The sequence below is a fragment of the Lepisosteus platostomus genome, chromosome 12 (assembly GCF_059453375.1).
Source record: "Lepisosteus platostomus isolate fLepPlt1 chromosome 12, fLepPlt1.hap1, whole genome shotgun sequence".
NCBI classification, from domain to species: domain Eukaryota; kingdom Metazoa; phylum Chordata; class Actinopteri; order Semionotiformes; family Lepisosteidae; genus Lepisosteus; species Lepisosteus platostomus.
In genome coordinates, this window is record NC_142622.1 from 6,668,222 (window position 1) to 6,695,862 (window position 27,641).

Genomic DNA, 27,641 nt, shown 5'->3' on the forward strand with positions numbered 1-27,641 from the left:
CAAGGGGCGAATGCATCATCCTTCAAGAAACATCTAGCTGAGATCAATACTGTAGATTGATAATCTTCAAACATCCCAATAAACAAAAATGGCTGAGAAGCCTCTCATTTATAAGCTTTATATTCATTTTGCCTAAAAAAAAAACTTCTCACTCTGAGATCAGGCATGTTTTGACTCAGATTTGTATTGAGTCGGCACTCTATTGTTCCAGCGAACCAAACTGCATTTCCATTTTAATTAGTCTAACTGGTGTGGTGGTACTGTATTTTAAATTCAACTTATTTTAAATTGTTTATTTAGAATTGAAAGTACATCATAGAAGAAGAGGAATACTTAAACATTCTTAGAATAAAAGCAAAGATGTCCTGTACGTCAGTCTAGCACCAAATGGTACAAAAATCATGTAAAAAATGCTGAGATTTGTATAATTATTTCCAGTTGCATTACAAATTGCATTTGAATTATAATTATATATATAATATCTTCCACATTTAGATTTAAGGCAACTTTGGCCAGTTTATGGTTTACTATGTAGAAAAAACACAGCAATAATATTACTATTCTCCCACACTATATACTGCATTTTTTAAACAGCAAATGTTGGGTTAACTAAGAGAGGTCGAACTTGACTGGTGTAAAACACTTAACTTAATAATCATGTCATTAAGGTTATGTGAACATATAAGAACCGAAAACCATGAAATGAAACTTGCACACTGAATATTCCAATGTATTCTGATTTCAGAGTTGTGATTAGGACCCTAGGCCATAAGTATTGTTCATATGGAAAGACTAGATATGAAATAATGTATTTACAGTAGTTGTCTAATTAGTCTCAATGGATAACATCTTGCGGGGCCCCAGGCAGAAACCAGGTACTGAACAGGATTAAACATTGAGCGGGAAGGCCACAGATGAGGTCGGAGAAGTGTGGGTGACATTTTCTCTTCCTCTCTGAGGCAGAAAGTTCAGAGACGCTTCAGACTTTGTTGAGTATAGTTCATGAATAAGATAAGATAGTTGCACTTTACAGTGTATCTGTGAATGGACCTAAATCCATGTGCACAGGTTTCCTTCCCTGAGGTTCACCTTGTGCCTGACGAGCATCAATCATTCTTCCCCCAGACTGGGCTGAGAACAGCTGAACCCTAGCATGGCCTGGTGTTCAAGTAAATACTCAACTCATGTGTCCCTCTTCTACTATCTTCTTCTTCATCGTCTCAACATCTCAGTCCCTTTAAATGCATGGTTGTACTGCCATGGCAGGAGCCAATATCCTATTATCGCATGTTGGTCATTCCTAGGTGTGTCCTATCTGCGCTGTGACCAGTGAGTAGTAGACACCCTTCTTGGCCAGGAGTTGCTGGTGTGTCCCCTGCTCCACCACCTGGCCGTTCTGTAACACAGCGATTCTGTCTGCGTTCTGGATGGTGGAGAGCCGGTGAGCTACGACAATGCAGGTCCTTCCTTCCCTGGCTTTGTCAAGAGCCTCCTGCACAATCTGTTGGGGAAGAACAGCAGGAGCCAATGCAGTATTATTAGGAGGCCATTAGTAGAGGTCATTAATCTTGACTTGCCTTCACTCTGTCTTATTTAAGTCATCAAGGAGTGATGGTCAATTTTTGGATTGCACGAACACATGGTTAACATAATTAAAATTATAAATTATAAAAAGCTTAAAACATTGACAGCTGTATCACCATATAGTTAATTTTTTGAGCATTGCAGAATCAATACAGATGATATTCTGATTATTCTATCCAACCTAACAAAATATTTTAAACTGAAAAACACTTAAAAAGCTAGAATGTGTACCTTCTCACTCTCGGTGTCCAATGCTGATGTAGCTTCATCTAAAAGCAGGATTTTAGGGTTTCGGACCATAGCTCTGGCAATTGCTACACGCTGTTTCTGTCCTCCGGAGAGCTGTGCCCCTTTGTCACCAGCTGAGGTGTTGTATTTCTAAAAAACAAAAAGTGCAATCTTCGCTGATCTGTTTGAGGAATTAAGGCAACCGACATTCTCTTCCTCAAAAACAAATTCCACAAAGAACCGAATTCCATACTGCATTTTAAGGTTCGAAAGGTATGGTCCCAGAATACATAACAGACGTGGTTTTAAGATTTAGTCTGGTAAATCTCAAATGCTGACAAGGGGTAATTGAGGTGGTATACAGTGATCTGCACCCGAATGCTGAGGGTTTCCAAGAGCTAGTCAGTACACTTACATCAGGCAGGCCTTCAATGAAGCTGTGAATGTTGGCTGCTTTCGCTGCTTGTACAATCTCCTCCATTTTCACCTCCCTGCTGTTGTCCCCGTAGGCGATGTTTTCGGCAATGCTGCAGTCAAACAGCACGGGCTCCTGGGAGACGATGCCCATCTGAGCCCTCAGCCAGTGGATGCTGAGATCTTTCACGTCATGTTTGTCCAGTATCTAAAACAGAGACCAAGAAGGAAGGATTTGACTTCTAGGTTAGATTTGGACATTACTCTCCCTTTGCCAGGTAGAATGCAATAATAGGAGGCCACCTTGATCATTTAATTGGGCAGTAGCTAACTGTTCTGATGGAGCACTTTTGTTAAATGTTGTTTTGTATCATGGTATTGAACTGCTGTTTTATCGTCATGTATTATTGTCATGTATGTTGTATGTTTTTAGAGCTCTTGATGTGCAAGACAAACTCCCTTAAGAGCAATAAAGGTTGATTAATTCAGATCAATCCTGAAATATTATTCTTACACCACTGGATGATTTCCATTGTGAGCTTCAACTGTTTGTCTAGGCTTTTCTTACAGAAAATGTACTGTGTGAGTTTTGCCTGGATCAGCCGTCTGTCTAGGCAGTATTTTCCAGAAATGTATACAGTATAAGTGTTTTGAAAAATGATCAGTCATCTCATTTCCCATATGACCACCTCTCCAGTGCATTACAGTATTGAGCTTCAAGAGTGCAGTAAACCCTTCACCTATAAGAATGACATTCTGCACAATACAGCTTGCAATATTTATTGAATGAGAACCTTTGTTCACACTACTTTTATTGTGTGATGAACTCTGCCATGCAGATCTAAGATGATACTCTGTTTAACATTAACCAGCTTGCTGGAGAACTTTAAACAGATATCTAGGAAAGATGCCAAGAGTGAAAACACGGGTTATTCTGGATTTATACAGAACACAAAAGTCAGTTCACATCAGGGACACATTACCAAAAAACTAAATTTGAGGAAAATTAACATGCACAATTTGATAATTAAATGTTTAATTTGCATAAGACAAGTATTGTTTCCTTTTTTGCCCTTAAAAAATATTATTGAGGTTTGTCCTCAATATCTTACTGTTGTACTGGGATAAATGGTGAACATTTTACTTAGTAGATCTTAATATTAATTAATCTTGAGTCTAAGAATCCAGGTTTGTCTATGGGGCCTTCTAGTGCAATGGCTGTGATATTCAGTCATTTGCAGAAGGGTAAGGATAGCGTTTCATATTAATTTTGTCAGCTGAGACCATCCTTCCGTAAAGTATCGGTACTGCATACTACATTAAGGAATTCGGTCTGTTTTGTCTTCCTTTATGGAGAGGGATTAAAAAAGTTACAGTTGTTCATTTAAAATCGGCCCTCCCGACTGTGGAAAGGCCCAGGAGGGGAGGACAGATTTCAGCGGCGCAGTCACACGGGGGAGTAAGCAGAGCAGCTCGCGTTCTGAGCGTGGGGGGGGTGTGTGGGGTCTCGGCGACGGCCCAACCCCTCCCGCTCTCACCACTTTGCCCCGCAGAGGGTCGTAGAAGCGCTCCAGCAGCTGAATGGTGGTGCTCTTGCCACAGCCACTGCTGCCCACCAGCGCCAGGGTCTGCCCCTTCTTCACCTGCAGGCTGAGGCCCCGCAGGACCTGCACCGCGGGCCGGGACGGGTAGTTGAAGTGCACCTCTTCGAACGCCACGCTCCCATCGAATCCGACCTGGGGGGGGGGGGGCCAAAAGAGGGGTCTGCGTTCAGACGTGTTCGAAAGATAACTGCCGGCAGCCACGTCACCCTGCAACTCACGGCAGGACACGCAGTACCTGGAGGGGAGACCTCCTGGGAAAAACTAAGGTTGCTACTTGGAGAGGTGTTAGTGGGGCCAGTAGGAGGCGCTCACCCTGCGGTCTGTGTGGGTCCTAATGCCCCACTATAGTGACGGGTATACTAGGCTGTAAAAAAGGTGCCGTCCTTCAGATGAGACATAAGACCGAGGTCCTGATTCTTCATGGTCATTAAAAGTCCCAGGGCATTCGAAAAGAGTAGGGGGTTACCCCAGCATCCTGGCCAAATTTCCCATTGGCCATTACCAATCGTGGCCTCCTAATAATCGCCATCTCTGAACTGGCTTCATCACTCTGTTCTCCTCCCCACTGAGAGCTGGTGTGTGGGGAGCGTACTGATGCACTATGGCTGCCGTCCCATCATCCAGGTGGGGCTGCACACTGGTGGTGATGGAGGAGAGTCCCCATTACCTGTAAAGCGCTTTGAGTGGAGTGTCCAGAAAAGCGCTATATAAATAAGCATAAGGAATTATTATCATCATCATCATGCAAAGTTCAGCATGACGGCATTCTGCACCTCTTTTCATTTCTCAGGACAATTGTGAGCAATTGCAATTGAAGGTGTCATTATTCTAAGCACAATAAAGGCACCTCTTAAAAAGCGTGCTTTCCTGAAGGGATTTGCTATTTCAGGACTGGAGCCCTGCCCCCTATTTAAAAAGCAAGGCCAGTTGTCACATCAGCTCCGCTCTTTTCCCAGGATCAATAGAAGAATGAGGAATGGGGCCATGTCAGTGTAATGCTGCATCAGGGATGAGCTGTGAAATACAAGCTGCCTGTCGATTGCACTTCAGAAGAGGTTCAATTCAATTAGCTCATTTTAGAAGCAGCTGACAAATAGTGCCCATCCATGCCTCTGTTTATTTATATGAGCAGTGCAAGGTCTGAGCTAGGCATCAACATCCCCAGCACTGCCCCGCACTCTGTGTCTTCCACATGAACTCGGCCTACCAGCTTCTCTCCGTCCTCACAGTCGTTGTCGATGACGGGAACTAGGTTCAGCAGCTGGAAGAGATGAGCGGCTGATGTCTTGGCCTTGGCGTAGTTGGGGGCAAATGAGTTGGCCTCCCCTAACGCCAGCGCCCCGTACAAAACAGCCGAAACGACACTGAAAAGGCAAACACCGTGTTGACTGGCAGTGTTGGGTTTCGGCAATGCAACACTCAATCATCCACAGACTCTGCTCTCACTGTCGACTTGCTACGGTACAAAATGACATCCTCTACTCAGTGGAACGCAGAACAGAAATTTCTGTTGGCCTGATCTTGCCATGACTTCACAGCCCTGGCCTCTGTGTGCTGTCACCCCAGAGTTTTGATTCACGGTGGCAGTGCTGTAGGGGCTTTGACAGCAATGGGAACAACAAACAGTGTTTTTCCTGTCTTTGATGACAAACGTACTGTACAGTATGTTCTCCACTTTCAGAGTAAAAATGCAACTTGAGTTAAGGGGTATATCAGAAGAAACATTTTGAAGTTGCTCGAAGAGAATTTATAGCACTTGAGTCAAAACCTGACACATGTCATCTTTGAAGATAAACATTTGACTTACAGCTGAAATTGTTTTTTTTACTGTGCATTTCGACAAGACCTTTTACGTCTCACTGTGATACTGCTCATGACAGTCAGCATATTGCTTTTATCCTAAGTATATTTGTTCTCTCTGTAGTTATGGTCTGCATGGTCTCTCTTGGTCTAATGATTAACTTTTTCCATGGTGAGATTCTGAACCTTTGCTCCGACATTTCTATCTACAAAGACTACAAACTCCAATGACAGTGAAGCCACAGCCATAGTATAGTTTTACTAAGATAGCTGATGTCGACAAATGAGATTTTAATTATTAACCATTATTGTACTGAGCAAGATGTTTTATTAGACCTATTCTCATCACACTATGTTGACTTGCTACCAAAAATCCAGAGATCCTCAAAATATGTCCTTCGCTAGAAACACATTTATCACCTTGCATGCTTTCTACATCCAAATGTTTTCAAATTTACTACCTTGAACCTGTGTCCTTGAACAATATACTTGAACTTAAAACAGAATTATTCTTTTAATTTCAATATTTCCTGCCTTCTGTTACGTAAGATGGTGACATTCATATATATATATATATTATATAATACTATAATTTTATATATGATTATATATAAATGCTCATAGCTGAACCTACATAAATGAGCAGGAAATGTGTATCTAACCAGTATTACTGTTAATACTTACAGGAAAACGTTTTCAAAAGTCATGTTTTCATTTTCTATTAAGAAAGCTCCAAACCGGAAGCAGCCAGCATACGCAAAGTAAATAACAGCTTGAGAAAATGCGTAGGTTAGTCCATAGATGTGAGCCTTCTTTTTAGCATTCCTAAAAATAAAATAAAAAGTATTTTAGTAAACAGATCATATTAGGTGTTTTGACTTATAATAGTGTTTTGATGTATGATATTATATCATAAACGTAATTACAAACAGTAGCTCTAAAGTCTTTTGTTAGAACTATATATGTACAGTACCTGTATGGCACCATCAGGTTTTCCTGGTAGAGAGCCTCAAACTTCCTTTCTCTTGTTAGTGAAACCACTGTTCGGATGTTTTCTATAGCTTCTGTGGCAATCTGTCAGAGACAACAATGAAACACAAATCCATCCGTCCATTTTCTAACTCCAGGGGCGCGGGGGAAATGGAGCCTATCCCAGCAAGCAAGGGTACACCCTGAGAGGGAGGCCAGTCCTTCGCAGGGCACACAGTCACACCAGGGCCAATGTTCCCAGAAGCCAATTGACCTGCCAGTATGTTTTTGGATTGTAGGAGGAAACCAGAGCTCCCAGAGGAATCCCATCAGGAGAACATACAAACTCCACACAGATAACACCCCAGGTCCAGAACTGAACTCCAGGGCCCCGGCACTGCCAGGCAGCAATGCTACCCACTGCGGCACCATGGCACCCTTGTATAGTATTATATACTTTAAAGATGATCACGCGTGGACTATCTCTGAAGATTACCAAGGCAGCAGGACAATATATTAAAGCACAAATGTATTATCCTGCTATACAGTAAGAGGACTTACTATACACAAATAAGAGGAATTACTATAGAACAGTTGACCTCTGAGTACAATTCTAAAACCCCTGTATAAAGCCGAGTCTGTTAAGTACTGTAAGGCTCACCTTCCCAGCAGCCTCCAGTTCCTTCTTGTCCTTTGCAGCATGCCCAGCCAGCATCTTTATTTCTATAGTTCCGGCTATCACCATCAGCGGCACAATCGCCAGGATCAGCAGTGTGAGCTGCCAGCCGTACACAAACGCAATGATGACAGAAGTGCCCAGATTGGCAACGTTCTGGGCAAGGGTGGCCATCCGCACTCCCGTCGCCTGTCATGACCAAATCATCTTACTGCCACAACTTTTAAATGAAATGGAAAACCCGAAGCACAATACATTCATCCCTTACTATACGATTATGATTAGCTCTAAAGCTTTCTGCTCTGAGGCAAAAAATCATAAGAGCGTCACTTAATTCCCATTTACAAACATGTAGCAAAAGTCTCAGATTCTTTCAAGTCCTTGTACAGTATCTGGAAAAAGACCAGTTGAGTTCAGGTACTTTCCTGGTGTACGTTAATAGCCTGGCACCAGGAATTGCTAAGTATATGCCACAATAAGAAGAATTTATCAGTTGTGCCAAAAAATTGCATGCATGATCTCTATAGCACATATGAACAATAAATATTACATGAACATGAATAATAACAATTTCTCAAGAACAATTGTTCATATGTTAGCTAACAAATCTTGTGCAGTTAGCATGATCATACATTTGAATTACATGACAGTCATTTTCTCTTGGCCTTTCACTTTGTCTTGATGGCAGGCTATACACGCAACCTTGATTCATCCTGTCTGCAGCCATCATCCCGAGAGACAAAGAACCACATGAGTCACATCATCGATTACGTCACTGATGATGTCATGGTATGGTCTTGGCAGCGTACAGGCTACAATACAATGACTTCAATATTACAAGCGCACAGCTGTCAGCAGGTGAATTTCGCTGTGACACTTACACCCTGCACTTGAGCAGCATCAGTGGCAAGCCTAGTGGTCAGAGCTCCTACGCTGTTCTTCGAGTCATCAAACCAGCCCAGGTCCTGGAGAAAGAAAAATAATGAATACAAAACCTTAGCCACGTTTTTATCTTTAAACACATAAGGATTGCACAGATTTTAGAAAACAAACTTCCAACGGCTTCGATCTTGATTAAATCAAATTCCTAGGGTCATATAACTCCACTTATGGCTTTGTTACTCTGGTTGCCTGTTAACTTTCTGACTGATTTTAAAATTCTCTTTTGGTCACAGAAAACCTTGAGTATCTGCTTAGATCTGACAGATTCTCATGCTCTGTGGGTCAGAGCGCACTCAGTTGAATTTGTATGAAGACAATAGAACCTCCATTCATGGTTATTTGCTACTTTAATGCTTATTTCTATTATTTGATCTTTTCCAAAGCTTTGTTAATATTAGAAAAGAATATTGAAATATCTAAATTACAATATTAGACTACTGGAATATCTAATATTGAATATGAATATACATTATACATATTATATTTATTCTTAGGATTATCATGAGTATGTAATCAGTGGTATTTACGCAATCATAGAGCTGGTTCCAAAAAATACACATAATGTGCATCCTGTGGTAAGGACACATTTATAGTTCAGTCTTTTAGGTTGAAATCAAATAAAAGAACCACTTCTTATCTAAACATGCCTAATACAAGAACTAAGGATAATTTGAGACTTTTTATTTCAAACCAACATTTGTACAGTTGCCTTTATATTTCCTTCTGTGAAATAACCAACATGTTTATTGTGTTTCAATGAAAATTTCACTTTTCAAACACCTTTTGCTAGTATCCCCTCCAAAAATAAATTGAGTGGAGAGGTACTACTGTACAGTACCTCTCTACTGTATTTGCACTTACTGTACCTATAAGGTAATAAAATGACTAGATGATGAATCAATGCACTTCAAAGGACTACAGTACATTTTATTATCAAGAGGCACTCAGTTTAAGAGTTGCAAAAGTATGTGCTGGGCAATTCATTACAAATTAGTAGAAAGCAGTCAGCATAATGTAATGTTTCTGGTTAATTTATATCTCTGAAGAAGACGGGGGTTTACAGCCAACAGAAACAGGTACATAGAATTATGTAGACTTTACCGAATGACTACTGTAAATATTCTTAAGTCATCAGTGGTCTTTGTCACTGTAACATGTACAAAAAGGCACTAAAAGAATATTTGAGAAGCTCTTAATCCAAAGTTATACTTCCAGCTTGATGGAAGTGCACTTAAAACTGAAAAGGCGGAGGCACTTCTTTGCCTAAGAAGTTGTGATGTGTATGGAACAAGCTGCCCAGTCATACTGCCGAAACCAATACCCTGTTTTTTTTCAAGAAACAGCTGGATGAGGTCCTCAGATTAATTAGCTACTAACTAATAAACAAAAAGTCAAATAGTCGAAAAGTAATAAGAATAAATATATTCATATCCAGGGAATTACCCTTTTCATGAAAAAAAAAAACATTTACAATTTTTTTAACTACTAAAGGAAGGAAAAACAACCAAGAATTTAAATCAAATTATACCTGTCGCAGCATTGCTTTAAAAGCCATTAATCGCAGCCTCATGGTGAGAATTTCTCCAGCTTTTCCAAAACTGTATCCCTTGGGAAGAAGAAGACACTTTTCAGCAACTATAACAAGACTCAGAAAAAACAGTATAGAATACACCTAAAGCTTAGATTAGCAATTTAATTATTTTTAAGGGGCAAGGTGTCTTTTTCATGCATTGTGCCGCAATAGAGTCGTATCTGTAATGCTGATAACCAGATTCTACTCCAACTATTCATGCTATTTTTGCTAGCTTCTTTTTTTGCTACGTAGTTCCAAATGAGGAAAGTTAAAGTTCTAACTTTTATATAGTTGTTTAGGCTCAAATACATTTCAAATATTGGGTTTCTTCCATAAATTATTGACTGAATCTCGTGAGTTGAAACATCGTTGCCGCATAAAATCACGTCTTTTCTACACAATTTAAAAATAACAGTAACCATAAAATGTTAAAAGATACAAAGAACCTGACTGAACATATCTGACTTAGTTGTTGTTTTGTTATTACAAAGAGTGACCCTGATACACAGTGTCACAGATTTTCAATTATTTCCCAGTGTCATGTGTACAGTAAGTACTAAGGTCTTTTGAAGAATCTCTTCAGGCACCTTCATCCCACAATAATTTACAGAGTCCCTGAATAATGAAGTCCTCACCAGTTTCTCTTCCCAAATCCTAAACATGGAATTTCCAAAAGAACTTTATATTCAGATATTCAGATTGTATACAGTATTAAATTGATTAATGAGGTCTCTGCAGTTCATGCTTTGTGCCATTCAATGCTGAATATGAAGTCAGTATAAATCAAAATAGAGATAATGCTTGACAGAGAAAACTGTCTAATCAGCTGCTCCCTATTTGTTGTAGTACAGAATACATCTTTACGAAAACATTGAGAACTTACCTGAAAAAACAAGGTGAAAAATGATACCACTCCTATTACAACAAACATCAAGCAGAACAGTGTGGATCTCTCTCTGATGACCTCCTCGTTAACTTCAGCAAACACCTAAAAGAAGATGACATTTTTGTTTAAAAGAAGATTACATCATTTTTCTTGATAGAAATAAATCTTTATCATGTTTATTCATTCAGTTTGATTAGATAGTGCCACTGATCTGGTTGGTAAGTGCTTTTATGGTGTTTTTAAAGTGTGCTAATGAAACAGTATCTGCACTATTGTCAGAAACACTTGAATTTGGAAAGAATGGCTGAGCAGCTCTTGAACATCAGTTACCTTATACAGTATATTACTTAACGAATATGACTTGAACTTACCGCAATGATTTTGGAAAAAATAACAGCAAAAGCTGGCTGAAGCCCTCCATTGACAATAGCACAGAGGATACCTACAACAATGTAGGGCCACTCTGGCAAGTTGAGTCTGAGGACTTTTAAAAAGGACACATCTGGGACTGTATCATCCTAGGAAAGACAAAACAACATAATGTAATGATAATAAATCCTACAGGCACCAAACATCTTAAAAAAAGTTTTAAAAAGTGCAAATAGAAATGAACTAAAAAAACAACCCATTCCATAGATTTTTTAAATCTATTGCATATTTACAGAAATGCTCAGTTTGATGCCATGTTTTTCTTTAAAATAAAAAATAAGACTGTGTGCACAGACCTAGATTTTCATCATTCAAAATAGCACTGCCCACTAATTGTTCTGACCCAATGTGCCAATTTCAATTTCAGGCATTGTCTTTTGTCATTGCTAAAGTTGCATTTAAATTTAGAATTTCACATTTTTTAAATATGTATCGCTCCAGTTATTAAAAGAAGTGGTTCTAACACCAGCAATAACACCATTAAGAAGTACAGAGAAGATCACACCTGAGATATTATGATTTAAGATTAAATCTACAGGTGAAGTTTGGCAGATTGTCTTACAGAATCTTTGCTCTCCTGTTCCTCTCCAGTTTCTTTGGAGGTCATCTTGGCTGATTTTGTTCTGAACAGGGATGTTTCTGTTAGTGACACTAACGATGGACTCTTCTCTTTAACTATCTCCTCCTCTGCTGCATCTTCTCCCTCTTCATTGCTCTTGAATGACTAAAAGGAAAATCAGAGAGTTCAGTTTAATTGTGACAGAGCCAAAAGCGCCAGGGGCCAATCAAACACTTTTAAGTTCAAAAGTTTAAAATAAAGAGAAGTTAGAGCACATTTTTTATGCAAAGACTCCTTCATGCTGGCATATCTTAAAGCTATATTAGTAAATTAGTTAATCAGCCCTTTGTGGCCTTGAAAGTTCAGACAGTAGAAAAAGCCTTTCAACTCTGAATCTGGGTTTTTGCCACCTGTAAAGAGGCTGACTAGTCCATTATCAGTGAGCAGTGACCTAAGATTGCAGAATCAAGGTGAATGCTTGCTTCTATAAGACTCATAAGGCTGCTATCAAAGGAAGCATTCCTTTAGCATTTACTACCAGGGTTTCCCAGCAGTTATTAACCTTTACAAAAGTTTTTTTTTAATTAAAAAAGAGCATTTTTATTAGCCTAAACTATTATCATTGTTCTTGTTTGGATTTTATTAAAACTAGCAATGAGAATGTTAAAGCCTTAATGATTATTTTTTATGCTTTATAATATATGATATGATGTAAACTTGGAGTTTTCACTGGCCATGTCCCCTGTTGTTTATTTATAACGTTTACATATAAAAACATCCTTCTGAAGGAAAAACAATGTAGCCTCTGTGTTTTATTTATTCAAAGTCAAGCAGTTGTAAGTAGTGACTAACATGCATCTGCTGTGATAACATATATCACAGTACAATATATCTCTCACACACATTCATTTTTGACACGTTCTCTAACCATGTCTGTACTTACTTGCATAGTGACAAGTGAGTGGTACACCCCTTTTCTGTCCATCAGCTCCTTGTGTGAGCCCTGCTCTACGATCACTCCATTCTCAAAGCCGGCAATGATATCTGCATTGCGAATTGTTGACAGCCGATGGGCCACTATTATCGTTGTCCGTCCCAGTCTCACCTGCAAGAAACGAGAGGAAAGAGCGTTTGCATTGTCATGAGGTCCAGACGTGCTGCCATCCCAGCAATACAGTGAGGAGATAATGTAGAATCTCAGTGGACTTTCTTTGTTCTTCTGAAGGGGTTCAGCCATTGGTTAAAGGAAATGACCCCTAGTCGGGCACATGTGCCTGATCATTTTGTTTCACAGAATACTGCAATATGTAATAGAGAAAAAAAGTCTTAATCACAACTTCTTTTTCTGAAGTCCGGTGGTTAATGTTTAGAATATTTTATTTTAAGAAGCAGACTTCTAAACCTGACTCCAGGCTTAGCTAAGAAATGAACAGAACTGCTGCCACATTAATCACAGTTAATTAGCCTCTGCTGATCATGATGTTCAACCATAATTGTTCAGAAGGCTTTCACAAGCTTGTTGATCACACATAAACCAGCATTATCATATGCGTTCTCTGCATGTGAAGAATCTCTCTGCGTGGCCTGATTACCTTATCCAAAGCTGCCTGTACGATTGTCTCACTCTCTGCATCCAGGGCTGATGTGGCTTCATCCAAAAGGAGAATCTTCGGATTGCGGACCAGAGCGCGGGCAATAGCAATTCTCTGCTTCTGTCCTCCACTGAGCTGAGTGCCTCTGTCACCAACCAGGGTTTCAAATTTCTGCACAGAGAAAGAGGTATTTTTTTTATTTATGCAGGCATGGTCACATACTGCTGGACACAAAGGGGTTCAAAGGAGGATTTGTTTGGTAAAATTCACCTTAACTCTTATCATAGTTCTTTTCATAGTTATCATAGTTCTTCTTGTTTGGAATTGATTAAAGCTAGCAATGAGTATGATAATGTTTTAATGAAAACTAAGGTGAGTGACACTATCTTTTGTTTAATTTAGGAAACAATTTGAAAATTATTAGTTTTTTGTGCTTTATGATATATGATATGCTGTAAGCTTTGAGTTTTCAGAGTTTTCAAAACCTCAGTCTGAAGGAAAAGCAAATACAGTTAGATACCATTCCAGAATGAGTCTTTATTCTTAGAGACTCCTTTTTTCTCAGTGTGTAAACACACTTACATTTGGGAGGTCCATGATGAAATTGTAAGCATTAGCTTCCTTGGCAGCAGTTTGGATCTCCTCCTGGGTCACGTCCTCTCTTCCGTATCGGATGTTTTCCGCGATGGTGGTCGCAAAAAGAACTGGCTCTTGACTCACAACTCCGATAAATTCCCTGAGGCTTCGGACATTCAGGGATCGGATGTCTTGTCCATCAATCGTTACCTGTTTACAAAGCATAACATTGAGTGTGCCGATTTGTGGTTAGAAGAAATGGTAGAGAGAGTGAGCTAACTCGTCTGGTCTTTCTGGAGTTTGAACACTTTATTATGACCTGTGGTTATCTCTGCTTCTCCTTCTTATTTCAGTTTAACAGCTGGAAAGTATCTGTAGAATGCTGCAATGTGCTGTATTATAGTATATGACAGGATCCTCACATAAAAAAATCAACTGAAGTGAGCCTTGTCAGTGGACCTTCAGTTTCTTGGGTGCTGTGCAAGAGCATGTTTCCTCACTCTAACACCAGCAGAGCTGCAGCATAGATCTTCCACTCAAACTGTCAAACTTGTTTTTAACTACTGGTTAAAAAACAAACTGCGAGGTAGTGAGAGATGGGTCTGGGAGAGTGCTAATTCCACTACATCTGTATGCTAATTACTCAGTCAGACCAGCTGTGCCTCATTCTACAGGTGTTCTGCACCTCTCACTTCCACACAATGATTACCCTTGTATTGCCAACACTTCTGTTCGTATAGGATTTAGATGTCAATTGGAAAAGACTGTGACTGGCAAAACATACATGCAACTCAGTTTTAATTAACAGAGCTTCGACACTTTCTCGGAGTGAACAATGCACAAGCATGTTAGGAATTAAACTTTGTATTTTCCATATTAAACATTTAACTTTGTGTTTATCAATTAAAATGCTATGATGAATACCAAGGATTCACCAAGAAACTCCATCTCGAAAGACCACTGTTTCAAGATATCAAATACCATGGATTGTCCAGGCATGTTCTGTACATTAGTACTGTACATTCGTTTCCTTTGTTTGACTTTGTGTAAGATCCATCATTACATGTATCATGCCTTGCAGATGTAAACTGCAGCAGGTTTAAATGTAGACAGCTTTGGCCTTTGTGACCTGTGTAAGAGAATGGAGTTTGGGACCATGATCGAGGTGTGATTGTCTTCTCTGTTAGCCACAGGGTCTTGCCCTGCGGAGCCCGCTTGATGCACTTACCACTCCCTCTTCAGGGTCGTAGAACCTCTGCAGGAGCTGCACAGTGGTGCTCTTGCCACAGCCACTGCTGCCAACAAGAGCTATAGTCTGCCCGCTGCCCACTCGCAGGTTCATGCCTTTCAATACCTGCAAAAGAGCCGAACAGCGCAGGTCAGGCTGCAGCCGACAGATGCGAGAGCACAGAGGAGGCGGCCTTGTGCCTGTATTTGCAGGAGATCTCCCTGCTGTTTGTGCAAGGCAGCCCTCTGTGATATAAGCAGAATGAATGATCTCACACCCTCACAGAAAAATAATTCTAAACCCTTTCCCAGCAGTGACATTTTCCTCTATTTTCTGTGTAGAACTTTGTAATATTACCTTCATAATTCCAGCAAGAGGCAGTCCGAGCTATGTCTTGATTATTGGACATGTACGTACAATAGGTGGACGGAAGGAAGTAACACTTACTTTAACACGTGGACGTGAGGGATAGCTGAAATGTATGTTGTGGAATTCAATATTCCCCTTGATTGTATCTGGTTTGTAGCCTTCACCTGAAAAGCTATCGATTTTTGGGTCCTGGGAACATAGATGAAAACACTTTAGTAATTCTGAAGCATGATTTGCTTATTTAATAAAAGATTCCAGCAAAATTACCTGGGGGATAGTAAGACTCAACAATAAATTCAATTTCCAGTGATTTTCACACTTTTAGAAAAAATAGTAGCAGATTTTATCGTAACAAAGGAGAAACCTGCTTGATTTTCACACTTTCCTCATTATGGCTATGGTTTCTTACATTGCTGAAATGACAAAAGCAGGAAGTACACAAACACTTTGAGGTTAATGGGAGTTTGATATAAAAATGCTTGAAACATGTTTGTTATTTGGGAAGACAATTACTATTATTGTATTTTTGGTTATTTGACAAAAGACTAATTAAAAAAACACATTGTATAAGAATGTACGGTGATGTGACTTTAGGCTTAAACGAGTTCATATAAACCCTGATCTCAAATACAAGCAAAATAATTCCCTTTTTTTTAACAATGACCGGAAAATCTCTCATCTAGTGGATTATTTTCTTTAAGGAAAGTTCTGGTGTTGGGTTTGTGTTCCTTGAAGTTATGTTTAGTTTTAGCTTATTTAGTTTGCTTTAGTCTTTAAAAGACCTTTTGTTTGTGGGCTTTCCTGAGTACTTCAGTCTCCAAAAGACAAAATGCACCACTGGAGGGGCTCCCTCTCCATATACACGACAAGGAAGTCTGCTAGGAATTTTTAGGATGATGTTCAATTTCAGTCAGCACTTTAAAGAAACGAATATACTGAGAATCACTACAATCTTTGAAAATCACAAATCTAATCCTGTCGATTAAAAAATAAATCTATAAGGATTAAAAATGTTAAAATGGGAATGTCCAGGCCAGTACACACAATAACTCATAGAGACAGATATCATCGTGGTTTTGATTTCCTGGATAGGTTGCTAGTCTATTCCAAGCCCTAACCATGGGGATAGGGAGGTGCTGTGGCTCTGTGTCTAACGATCTGCGCCTGTGGCTGGAAGGTTGCTGGTCCGTATCCTGTGGCCGGCAGAGCAATCCTGCTCCGTTGGGCCCTTGAGCAAGGCCCTTAACCCCAACTGCTCCAGGGGTGCCCTATAAATAGCCGACCCTGCGCTCTGACCCCAAGCTTCTCTCCCTGTCTGTGTGTCTCATGGAGAGCAGGTTGAGATATTTGAAAAGACAAATTCCTGGTACAAGAAATTGTATATGGCCAATAAAGCAATCTTATCCTATCTTAACCCCTGCTGTTCCCCATTTCTACAGCTGGGTGGACTGAAGAAACTGGGGTACATCACTCAATGTACAAAAATTGTGTCTGCAGCAGGGCCTGGAACCCTTACCCTTGCAGTTATGAGTCGAGAGGCTACCCATTACACTATGCCACCCACTTTATTGGTACTTCCCAGTAAATATCTATTTTTATACAGCTGGCATTTTACCAGAACAATAAAACCCAAAGGCTCCTTCACTCAGATTGGTTCATTTAAATTTCATGCAAATGTACGTCACTTTGCACAAAAGCATCAGCCGAATAAATGATCCATAATGAATAAGAGTGGTTGTTTCCCAGCTCTGAAGTGCAGTATGCTTAGAACAAACGAAAGTGCAAAGGGATGGGACGCACGTGGTCGATGATGCTGAAGACCTTGTGAGCTGCTCCACGGGCACTCGCAAATGCTTGGATATTTGGTGACGTCTGGCCTAATGCAAAGGCACCGATGATTACAGAAAAGAAAACCTGAAGAAAAAAAATATGGATACTCAATTTCTCTTCCTGATGTGAAATTTGAACTCAAAACAGGAAAATGACTGCGGTAAAAGTACATAGAATATGGAGTTTTAAATCAAGGTATGGGAGGAGGTCAAGCCCTTTTCTCACCCTTTTCCTCCAGTTTATGTTTAATTCTCACTCCTGTTGCTTTGCTGCTCACTTGCAGCCTCACTTCACCCCGTCTTCACCCCCAGGCTCAACACTGTATTAAAGGTGGGGGGTTCTGACAGTCCCTTCCTTACAGACAGGATGTTGCTTTTTTCTCAGCCAAGAGAGCTGCCCCAGTACAGCTCAGTATTCGAATCACAACTCCTCACTGCCTTTGACCGAACTACTGAAAATATTTGTTTTCACTGGCAGAACAATAACCGAAATATCAAAAGAGTCTCCCACTGCCAAGTGTCCTTCGTGCTATTTTCCCCGACAGTGTTTCATGAACTTGACAGAGCTGACCTTCCCACATTGGCTAGATGCAGCTCTTGTCTTGAAGCATCATAGCAGCTGTGTTTTTAGATAGAATATTGTGCGATCAAAGGGTTTGAACTTCCTCACTCCATGTATGTCTTTTCACATCAAAGCAGGACCCTCACAAGCATTCTTTGCAACATAACACAAATCAGACAATTCCTAGTCTTTTGTTTCTAGTTGGAAAAATGGGTAAAAATTACCTGGAATCACCTTGTAGAATAAGAATAATAAAAAAATACACTCTTTTTAGGAGAGTTGGGGAGCTAGCTAACCACACTAATGAACTGTTTTAATGTAGTCATGATTATCTTGTTTTCACCTAAATAACAGGATATTCTCTCACAGTAAAAAGACTCATTTATTTATAATTTGCCATTTATACCATGACAACACTGAAACTACAATTAACATTCTTTTTACTGGGAATCTTGATAGTGCCAAAAGCTGAGAGGAAAAGGATCAATAATAAAAAGCACAATAAATACAATCTGAACTGGTCTTTTTGTTAGTCTCATTCACATCTTAATAAAATACATGATCCAGGCCTGAGAAAAGCCACACTTTCTCTTGAGCTCTTCTAGAACCAGTGCTGCTACCCAGAGATACTGAAATATTACTACAAAACAGTTCTCAAGTAAAGCAACCCACTCACCGTAAGGACTTTTCCAATGGTGTACTCATCAGCTAGAATCAGAGTGCTTCCGTACCAGAATGCCAGGGCGTATGACAGATAGATCATCAGGAAAGTGAAGCCCATTGCAATATTGGAAGTGATCGCTTTCTTGATCCCAACATTCTTAGCATCGATTAAATTTTTGTGATACCTGCACACAGGATAGGAGGCTTGAGGCTTTCAAGTTAAAAGCTAATCTGATGTGGATGAGGGATGGGATCAATCAGAAACCCATGGGATAACCGGCTTATTTCTAAATGGAAAACTGAAACATTTCAACATTGGTGCCCCTTACAAGGTTTAATATTGGAGAACCAAATAGGTCAATTTAATACAGTCTTCTTCAAGGAAGCTACATTTACATTGATAATAATGGATAAGGACTTCAAGCAAGGTGAAAGAAAAAACAAGCTGAGCACTGAACCTAACAAAGGAGATACGACTTCCTTATATATAAGAGTAATTACATGACTGTTCTTCCAAACAGTGCAATTTACTCCCCATTGTAACAAAGCATCAGAAGTGCAATACAGAGGTTATTTCAGTAACCCGTACCTGTTTATCTCCTTCTTTTGTCCACCAAAGGCTATTACAGTCCTGATGGCTGACAGCACCTCCTCTGCCACTGCTCCTGCTTTGGCGTAGGCTGTTTGCTCTTTGGAAGTAAATGAAGTCATGACCTGCAGAAACAGTAATTTCCAGTAACTCGGATTCCCTGCTTGTCTGCAAACCTTGGTCATGATGCTGAAAGAAACCCCATCACTGAACTCAGATTACTCAGTTTTACTTACTGTATAATAATTTCTCTTTAGGCTTTACATTTATTTCCCTTCTTTGATTTTTAAGATTTTAATGAGCTAATTTAATGTACTAATTAACTAATTATTTAGGAAAATTAAAATGGTGTAAAGAGCACAAAAGTCTTCTCCCTCCTTGTTATCAATGTCTGCTTGGTTTCTTACAGTTCCAGTCCTGCCATGAGCAGATGAATCATGCATTACAGTTGTTCAAACAAAAGTGTACTAAAGATTTTTGGCACAAAAAGTCCAGTACTTTACTGCTATCTTATATTTAAATGCTAATCAAAACCTAAACCCAGTTTGTATTGTCAGGACAGCAGAGCACGCGTTACAGTTGCACTGCTAGACATCAACACCTTTTTACACAGTTTGACCAAAATATGGGGAAATTATGCATTCACAGAACAACAAGTCCATATTGACTTTTACATGAAATGTCATGCCATGCTCTGCATAAGCAGATGAAATGGATCTGAATTTATGAGAGGAAGGTTGAGGAATCTCTGCGACTTGGCAGTTTTCGTCCCTCAATACAATGACCTCACTGACCAACACATCCACCTAGATCTTGCTGACATGTCACTGTCCTGCAGGAGGGAAAAACACAACCACAAGCAGACCACGACGGACAGTGTTCACATGCATGCAATGTATTGGGATTTTCACATCTCCACCTGATCTGTAGTGTATGATGACCCCCGCACGTGACCTGGGTAGGGAGTCTCCCAGGCTCAGTAGTGGATGATGTAGGATACTCCTATATGTAAAGCGCTTTGGGACCCTTGGGGATGAAAAGCCATACAAACAGCTTTGAGGTAAGGAAAACACCCCACCAGAAGCTATAGGGCCAACTCAACCCCCTCCACAGTCAGGATGTGCCACTGCCTCTACAGTGTAGTAATGAGTCAATAAAGTATGTTTGTTTCTGCTGTTCGGTAAATGACACGTTTGAATGGCTCACCTTGGAGAACAGAGCAGCTGAGATTCCCAGGAGTGGACTGACTGCCAGTATTACCAAAGTCAACTTCCAGCCTGTTATGAAGCCAACTATGAACCCTGCTATGAAGGTGGTGACTGACTGAATTAGCAAGGCCACTTTATCACCAATTCCTTCATTTACCTTGTAAATATCGCTGTGAAGAAATATGGGATAATAGGGATATAAACAAATCAGGCAGAGTAATAACATTTACATCTTTATGCAGTTTGGAACTGGTATTTTTTTAAGTGGTAGGTCAACAGGACCTTTGGTGTTTTGTGGTCTTTCCTGAAATTTTATTATTTCAATAGTTTCAATAGATCAAAGAGACATTGTTTTCATTTAAAACAGGCCGTGTCAATATTTTTTAATAATGCTTAAAAAGCTTCAATGCTTCAAAAATGCTTTAAAATCTGTTTACCTAGGCTTTGGATGTATAACGTAGCTTTACTCTTGGTTTTAATAGGTCAATTTGCTGTAATTATTTTCTCTTTATTTTTAAACTTCTGTTATGTGTATTGTGTGGTGTTGTACAGAGCATAGAGTTTCTTGATAAGTGTATTTTTATTACTATGTCATACATACAACCCACTCACCGGATTATTTGTACATAAATATATGCAGATGGGAATGAATTATCTAGATGATAATATCACCGCTTCCTCAGTCTCAGAGGTTACGCGTTTCTTTCATTAGATGTTCCACAGGAAGTGAAATGACACAGTTAACCAGTGCAGAAAAAACATCACAAGGCAGGCACTTACTCAGTCAGGCGAGTGTTCAGCTGGCCAGTCTCATTCATGTCAAACCAGCCAATTTCCTGCCGCACAATCGCATGGAAAAACCTCTTCCTCAGTCTTTTCACTTGCCGTCCTGCAGCGATGGTCCAGCACGCAATCTGTAAATAGGCAGCAAGGAGGACTCCTGCCCCCAGAGCCGAATAGTATATTGCGTACCTGAAAAGGAGACGAGCATCATTGCTAAAATGGGCTCACAATTCACAATTCAAGTAATAAGAAACACAGAATCAATTTTACAATTATTTGATCCATTCCTGTTAAACAAAAGATCTTAATATGGGACAGAAGGGATTTATTTCAGATTTAGGGCTTCTGTTAGCTACCAGGAGCTTTCTGCATGGTAGTTGACTGACATCGAGATTGACAATGAGGCTGAAGAGAATCTTGTTTAGCTCGCTTTACTCTAAATCTGTAATTTTTTATTGATTTCTAACTTTCCAGGTACAGTCTTAACTTCTCTCAATTAGTTTCAGCTGTTGTCAGCAGGGGAAAGATGTCTTTCGAATCCACATTTTACAGAAAAGCAAGCAGCAACCTGAATTTATCACAACGATGGATTTTAACTTTTACCCATGTTATTTGCTGTTGTGTCCTGCTATTGATATAGTATGAAAAATTGATTTCATTTTCTTGACCATTTCTTAGTCCTTATTTGTAAATAAAAAAATGGCTTTTGAAAACTAAGCTTTCACATAAAATCCAGGAAAAGAGAGACCGGCTTGATTCTCAATCATGAAATATACAAAATAATTTGATATACTTATCAAATACATTGTCTAACATTTATAATTTTCAGAAAATATCTGTACCTTGTCAACTGCTCTCCCAAAGTTTCATTAGTTGCTGGAGTGAAGTTACTGTCTAGGTTTAAGAAACAATGTTTGAAAGGTTAAAAATAAACAAATATTTCAGTTAGGCTTCATGAGTTCACTCTCAGACAAATTATGAGATAGCATACAAATTAGCAAGGAATATCAACTTAGAAATTAGCTTCTAGCAGTTTTTAGAACACAAAAGGCAACTTCAACAGCAGCAGTATAAGGAAATTTGTCAACATTTTTCTATCTTTCAATAGGATTTTGTGAAAATAAGCGTTTGTTATCTTAGCCTCTTAATATACATTGTGACATTTGATATTTCTGCCCCTAAATCAACCTGTTTCCTTCTCTGAAGTTTCAGAATTAGTTGACTATTTGCTTTAACATGTAACAGTTTTATAAAAGACACCATTTCATGTGGAGAGCTCAATAGTGCAAGCTTGCTGGTTATGCACAGGGATTGGATCACTGTTTGGCTATAATCTGATTGGCTGTTGGACAAGAGTCGTTTTGCCCAGGAATTAATGGAGCGAGCCAATTAGGTTGCTGACAGAGCCACGATGGGAGTGCAGAGATGCAAAATGAGGGCTGCTGGGAGGGATGGATTAATGACAGATATCTTATAGAGACAGGGGCATGAGGTCTTCAAATACCTTTAATTTTTAAAATCTGTAAATGGCTCTACTTTGTGTTCCCTTCAGCTTGTGAGTAAATTCACAAGACAGATCAATATTAGGTGACTCACAGATACTGTAATATTTCATATACAAGGTTTTTGTTTTGTCCATGACTGATCAATTCCTTCTTCCTAGTTTAGCACAAAGAGAAGTTTGTACACACAACACAAGATCTGAACATTGTTTATACAATGCAGCTAAATAGCAGACACAGTTGTCCTTCCCGCTTACTTGGAACATTTGCCATGGAATCGGACACAAAGCTGTCAGTCATATCTCCAAAGATAACACACATGGCAGGGAGCACAGATCCATTGGTCATCGCCATGAGCGTGCCCATTAACATGAGCAAAACATCCGTCCCGTCAGCAAAACGGAACTACCAGACAGAGAGAGAGAACGTCACAGGGTTAGGCATGTTCTTCACGAGCGCTAAACAACCCTAAGCAAATCCCTGAGTAATTCTACAATGCGCTGTGTGTTCTCCTTCCCTGCTAGTTTACATGAGCTCCTGAACGCAGTGCATGCAGAAGAAATTCTGTGTTTCCAAGGGCACAATATGGAGAGAATAATTCATTTTTCAGGGACAGTGTTTAAAATAAAGATGTAATTAGATAGCTGTGATTTGGAATGAAATATTATAAAAAGGGAAATGCAGTTATGTTTTGCTGCAATTCAGAGCCCAGCTGCATTTTTAGTTTGTATTCAATATATACAAGATTTTGCTTAACTAGCATTTAAAGCTTGATAAATGTGTTTCTTTCCTGTTCCAGAATTACCTACTCCAAGGAATAATGTAATGCAAAATTACAAAATGCAAAATCTTATAGTCACCACAGAAGGGACTTTTTACTTTACATTGTTCTGTAATGGAGCAAAACTGATTCAAAATGTCCACCCCTACGATAAGAGAACTTCCCCACACACACATCTTCACATCAAAACACCCCTAAACCAGTCCATTTCCTTTCTTCCTCAAGCTCTTACATAGAGGAATGGAATCATTTGATAAAACAACCAAATAATCCACAAAAATATTTTTACATACAGTATTAATGACAAAAATAAAAAATGCTTACCAGAGTTAATGGACTGACCATCTCTATCTTGGGGGCTTTTTGTTCTTCTTTACTTTTACTACAAATAATAAATAAATCAGCAAATTAACAGTTAGTCAAATGGTAAATCAATCAATTCTATCAGCAAATACAACCTCTTCAATTTTAAGTGGCAGACAAGACAGATCAAATATTTTAATCATAGTGTTATTTTTTTCTCTTAATACTACATGTTATTACTAGGGAACACGTAATAGGTTTATTCCATGCTGAAAAAAAGAAGAAAGAAACACAACGTTTCGGCCCTGGAGCCTTCTTCAGGTCCCTTCAGGAATAAACCTATTACAGTACTTGTTCCTTTACAGCCTACGCATGCTGACGCAGCTACCCACCTGAACATGTTATTACTATACATACATAGTGCAAATAAAAAAACCTATAACTTGTAATACTGTAGCATTTAAACACTTGAATGGTAAAAGTATAAAACTAATACAGGAGGCATTTACCTGATATCTCCATTTTTGTCATTTTCTGAAATTTCAGTGGCCAAGTTGTTCATTGTTCCTTTAGTGTCACCAGACATTTTAGCTGTGAATTGAAAGCTGGTTAGTTTGGAGGGTGCTTTAACATGCATTGCAGTAATGTAATTGTAGCACATGCGTGCATTGTAATCTATATGGTACGTGTTTTTTATGTCATCATCCACAGATTGGAAAACACTCATTGTAGCAGACATGAAATACATTTTATCTATGAGTACTGTAGTTCATCCATCCAGTATCAGAAAGTGTTCACAACCACCTGAAATAAGCCTATCCTGTAAGCATAAAACAAGGAGGTAGGCAATACATCAAAATTACTTCAAAGTTCATAATAAACTTTGATAATAAATACAGAATAATATTTAATATCGTAATATATACAGTGCATAGACAAATAAGTAAACAGTGCTTCCTAATATAGGTGGAACTGCCCTCTGAAATTTAATCAGGAATAAAGACAGAAAGTCTCTTTTTTTCTTTCTGCAAAGGATTTGAGTACAATACTCATACTTTGTCCTTAGTGTCTCTTCTTAGGCATTCTCAATTTCTTTGCCAAAACACTGTTTCGGACTATACGGACATCTTGTAATATACTTAGGGATCTGTGTACTGTACTTGTCAAATATTTTAAATCTTTAAAAAATGTAATTTTTTAATAAATGTAACTTAATAAATGTAACAAAAATACAAGTAATAGACACGCACGAATAAAGGAAATAAACGACATTATACAAGTACAGTTATTCAAATAGTGTTGCAGCCATTTTTCAAGTTTGAAATAAAAAGAAGCCGACCTACTGTACACTCGAGTTTGAATGAGTTACCGATTGAAGCTTCACAACAAATGTTCGTGTTGTTTTCTGAACGTTTTAGTTTAGAACTCAATTCTGTCTCTTACCGTACGTGTTATTAATGCCTTATTATGGATGTACAGTAAAAAATGTATTCATTGCTGTTAACGGGGTGGTGAATTCGGTCTCACTTGACATTATCTGGTTAAACATTTCTTGTCAAAGTTACAATGGTGATATAATATGAGGAACACAAGGCTTTCTTTCTCTTGAACTTGATTATGGTTGTGCTATATTTTAAGCAATATTCCTCGTTGTACAGGTAGCTGCCAGTTCTTCTGAGCCATTTCCTTCATTAAACATTTGTGAATTAAAGACACGTGAATATCTTTCCTGAAAATACATCACGTATGTAAAATATCGATACAAACTGTTACATTCAGGAAACGTAAACATTTTATCATATTATCCTGTCCTGTCGAGTGATGGCTCCCTCAGATGACGGGGTATTCAAATCAAATTGTAAATAAAGTATTAAGATATCTACAGAAAGAAAGCTTTAAGTGCACTATATTTATATTCACTAAAATAAGATAGAAATAGGAATAGAAAATACGTTTTAAAAACGTACATTACCTTTGTCCCTGGTGAATTTGACCTCGTGAGCGCTGTAGCTTAATATTACAAAATGATGAACAGTGCAAGCACCGGCTGAGGCGTCAGTAACTGCTCAAAGCAAACTCTGAATCACCCTTATATACTGTATTGAAGTTTTACGACCGTGACAAAACAGCACGTCATGTATTACATCATCTGTAGCCTGCTTCAACCGTATTGCATCTCACCTTTTTAATAACCCAGCTCGGTGGATTAACTAAACTGTTGAGCCAGCTATTTCATTTCATAGCTCATCAGTAGATGTTTTTGACATGTTTGCATTTGCTTTAGGTCCAAATCTACTGTGAGTTATCAGGCCAGATCTTGGGTTGGGTTGGGTTGGGATATACCCATTCTGCTGTAACACTAAACCCTAGACGCTCTCGTCCTGTGTCCAGATATGATGCAGTACTTGTTTCAATAGGGTGATATCTTAATGGAAGCTATTTTTATCTTATGCTGTAAATGGGCTGGGGATTACTGGATTTGCCGAATAACAACTATTTTCCACCCATAACTGAGGAAAAAGTGATTCTATTTATTGATCTTAGGATACTTCAACTCTATTTTATAATGAGAGCTATATGCATAACAATCTCATCTTGATACATGTAAATCTTTGGAAATTGTAGAGGTAAATTAAAAAAAATACTTAAAACAATGAAATTCAAGAAATATTGAATTAAAGTGACAAGCTTTGAACAAGCAAGAAGTACAGTATAGTAGATAAAACTTAAAGCATACAAAATTAGATATTTAGAAAGTTATGAACTCTCGCATTAAAGGTTTGTTCTCAAATTAAAAGTCATAGGAATCCAAGGTAACGTATACATTTGAATTGAGAAATGGTTAATGAACAGGACTCAGTTGTCATATCCTGTTCTCCTCCCCACATGTCTGGAAGATGTCCGGGCTGGGCACCATCTGAGTTGGATGCTGCATCACTGACATGGATCCAAGAGGGACATCATGGATATAGCTATCGTTTAGGAGCAATTTAGTGGTCTACAGAGATCTGCATGGAGTACTGACATGATGGATGGATAGATTAATACCCTCATTCATTTATTTCCTTTTTTTTAAATGATATAATGTTAGCATGCCCAAAGGGGTTGGGCAGCCATTTGATCTTGGACCCCTAGAGTTTTTTTTTCTCCTTACTAAGGAGTTTTTGGTTCCTCTCCTCCGTTGTCTTCTGGTCTTTTCTGTTCTGTATTCATAAACTGCATGGTTACTTGCATTGTTAAGCACCTTGGGGCAACCTTGTTGTGAAAGGCGCTATATAAAAATAAATTGAATTGAATTGAATTGAACTTCCAAATCAGTGGTTCCCAATCCTGGTGACCCAGACATCCGTTGGCTTTTGTTCCAGCAGAGCCCTCAGTTCCGCAATCAAACCCTCCATTGACTTGATAATAAGGTTAATTAGCACTGCACCCAGCTCTTAAACATGTTGGAGCTTTAACCATTGCATGTTGTAAGTGAAATAAAGTCCCAAACTTGTGACCGGAAACAAAATGCAAATATTAAAGCGAAGCAATGTCTTAGATCAGCAGAGGCTTCAATGATCGAATGATGGTGGGCTGGACTAAAAACCAGCAGGTGTGTGGGGCACCTGGACCAGGACTGGGAACCACTGATTTAGAAGCTGGGCTGCTTAAGATGACAGCCGAGTAAGACAGATGTAAGATGTAAGCACTGGTGTGCTGCAGGGATCTGTCTCAGACCCACGGTGTTTCCTGATCTACCCCACCAATTTGCATTCAGATGTACAGTAGGTAGCAAACTAGTTACTAAAACAGGGGGAGTGGCCGGCAGAATTTAAAAAAGACTCCGAAAAAGACATGTAGTGAACAGACACACAACAAATGAAATTCGATATCAATTAGCACAAAGTGATACACACTGGCACTGTATACCTATCATATGGATGATTCCGAGATAAAGAAAGCTACACACGGGAAGAATTTTTTGTGTTTTTACATGGATTCTTCAAGTT

The 27,641-nt window shown here is 39.0% G+C and overlaps 1 protein-coding gene across 2 annotated transcripts; it reads right to left on the minus strand.

Annotated features, from left to right (window-relative positions):
- Positions 1 to 278: 278 nt before the first annotated feature.
- On the minus strand, positions 279 to 25,759 carry abcb4 (ATP binding cassette subfamily B member 4). Of its 2 annotated transcripts, none has more exons than XM_088600619.1 (28): positions 25,622 to 25,759; positions 24,159 to 24,240; positions 23,671 to 23,728; positions 22,823 to 22,970; positions 21,906 to 21,957; positions 21,061 to 21,252; positions 20,279 to 20,450; positions 19,073 to 19,197; positions 18,497 to 18,668; positions 17,230 to 17,343; positions 15,508 to 15,618; positions 15,061 to 15,186; positions 13,839 to 14,042; positions 13,257 to 13,427; positions 12,608 to 12,769; positions 11,668 to 11,829; positions 11,048 to 11,194; positions 10,674 to 10,778; positions 9,746 to 9,823; positions 8,157 to 8,240; positions 7,261 to 7,464; positions 6,604 to 6,704; positions 6,315 to 6,455; positions 5,038 to 5,194; positions 3,765 to 3,962; positions 2,228 to 2,434; positions 1,816 to 1,962; positions 279 to 1,501 (listed from the first exon to the last, which is right to left on the minus strand). In XM_088600619.1, the coding sequence occupies exons 2-28, from the start codon at positions 24,233 to 24,235 to the stop codon at positions 1,301 to 1,303; spliced, it is 3,816 nt and encodes a 1,271-aa protein (XP_088456745.1). In that variant the 5' UTR covers positions 24,236 to 24,240; positions 25,622 to 25,759; the 3' UTR covers positions 279 to 1,300. The 2 variants fall into 2 exon arrangements, with proteins under 2 accessions (XP_088456745.1, XP_088456746.1); XM_088600620.1 differs by having other exon boundaries at positions 25,617 to 25,701.
- Positions 25,760 to 27,641: the final 1,882 nt, after the last annotated feature.

Excerpts from the sequence above, each read along its gene's own strand:
- abcb4 (XM_088600619.1), bottom strand. The coding sequence starts at position 24,235 with ATGTCTGGTGACACTAAAGGAACAATGAACAACTTGGCCACTGAAATT. Across the intron at positions 10,779-11,047 it reads TTTTTTCCAAAATCATTGCG|GTGTTTGCTGAAGTTAACGA; the intron begins GTAAGTTCAAGT and ends ATCTTCTTTTAG. Across the intron at positions 1,963-2,227 it reads TCATTGAAGGCCTGCCTGAT|AAATACAACACCTCAGCTGG; the intron begins GTAAGTGTACTG and ends TTTGTTTTTTAG.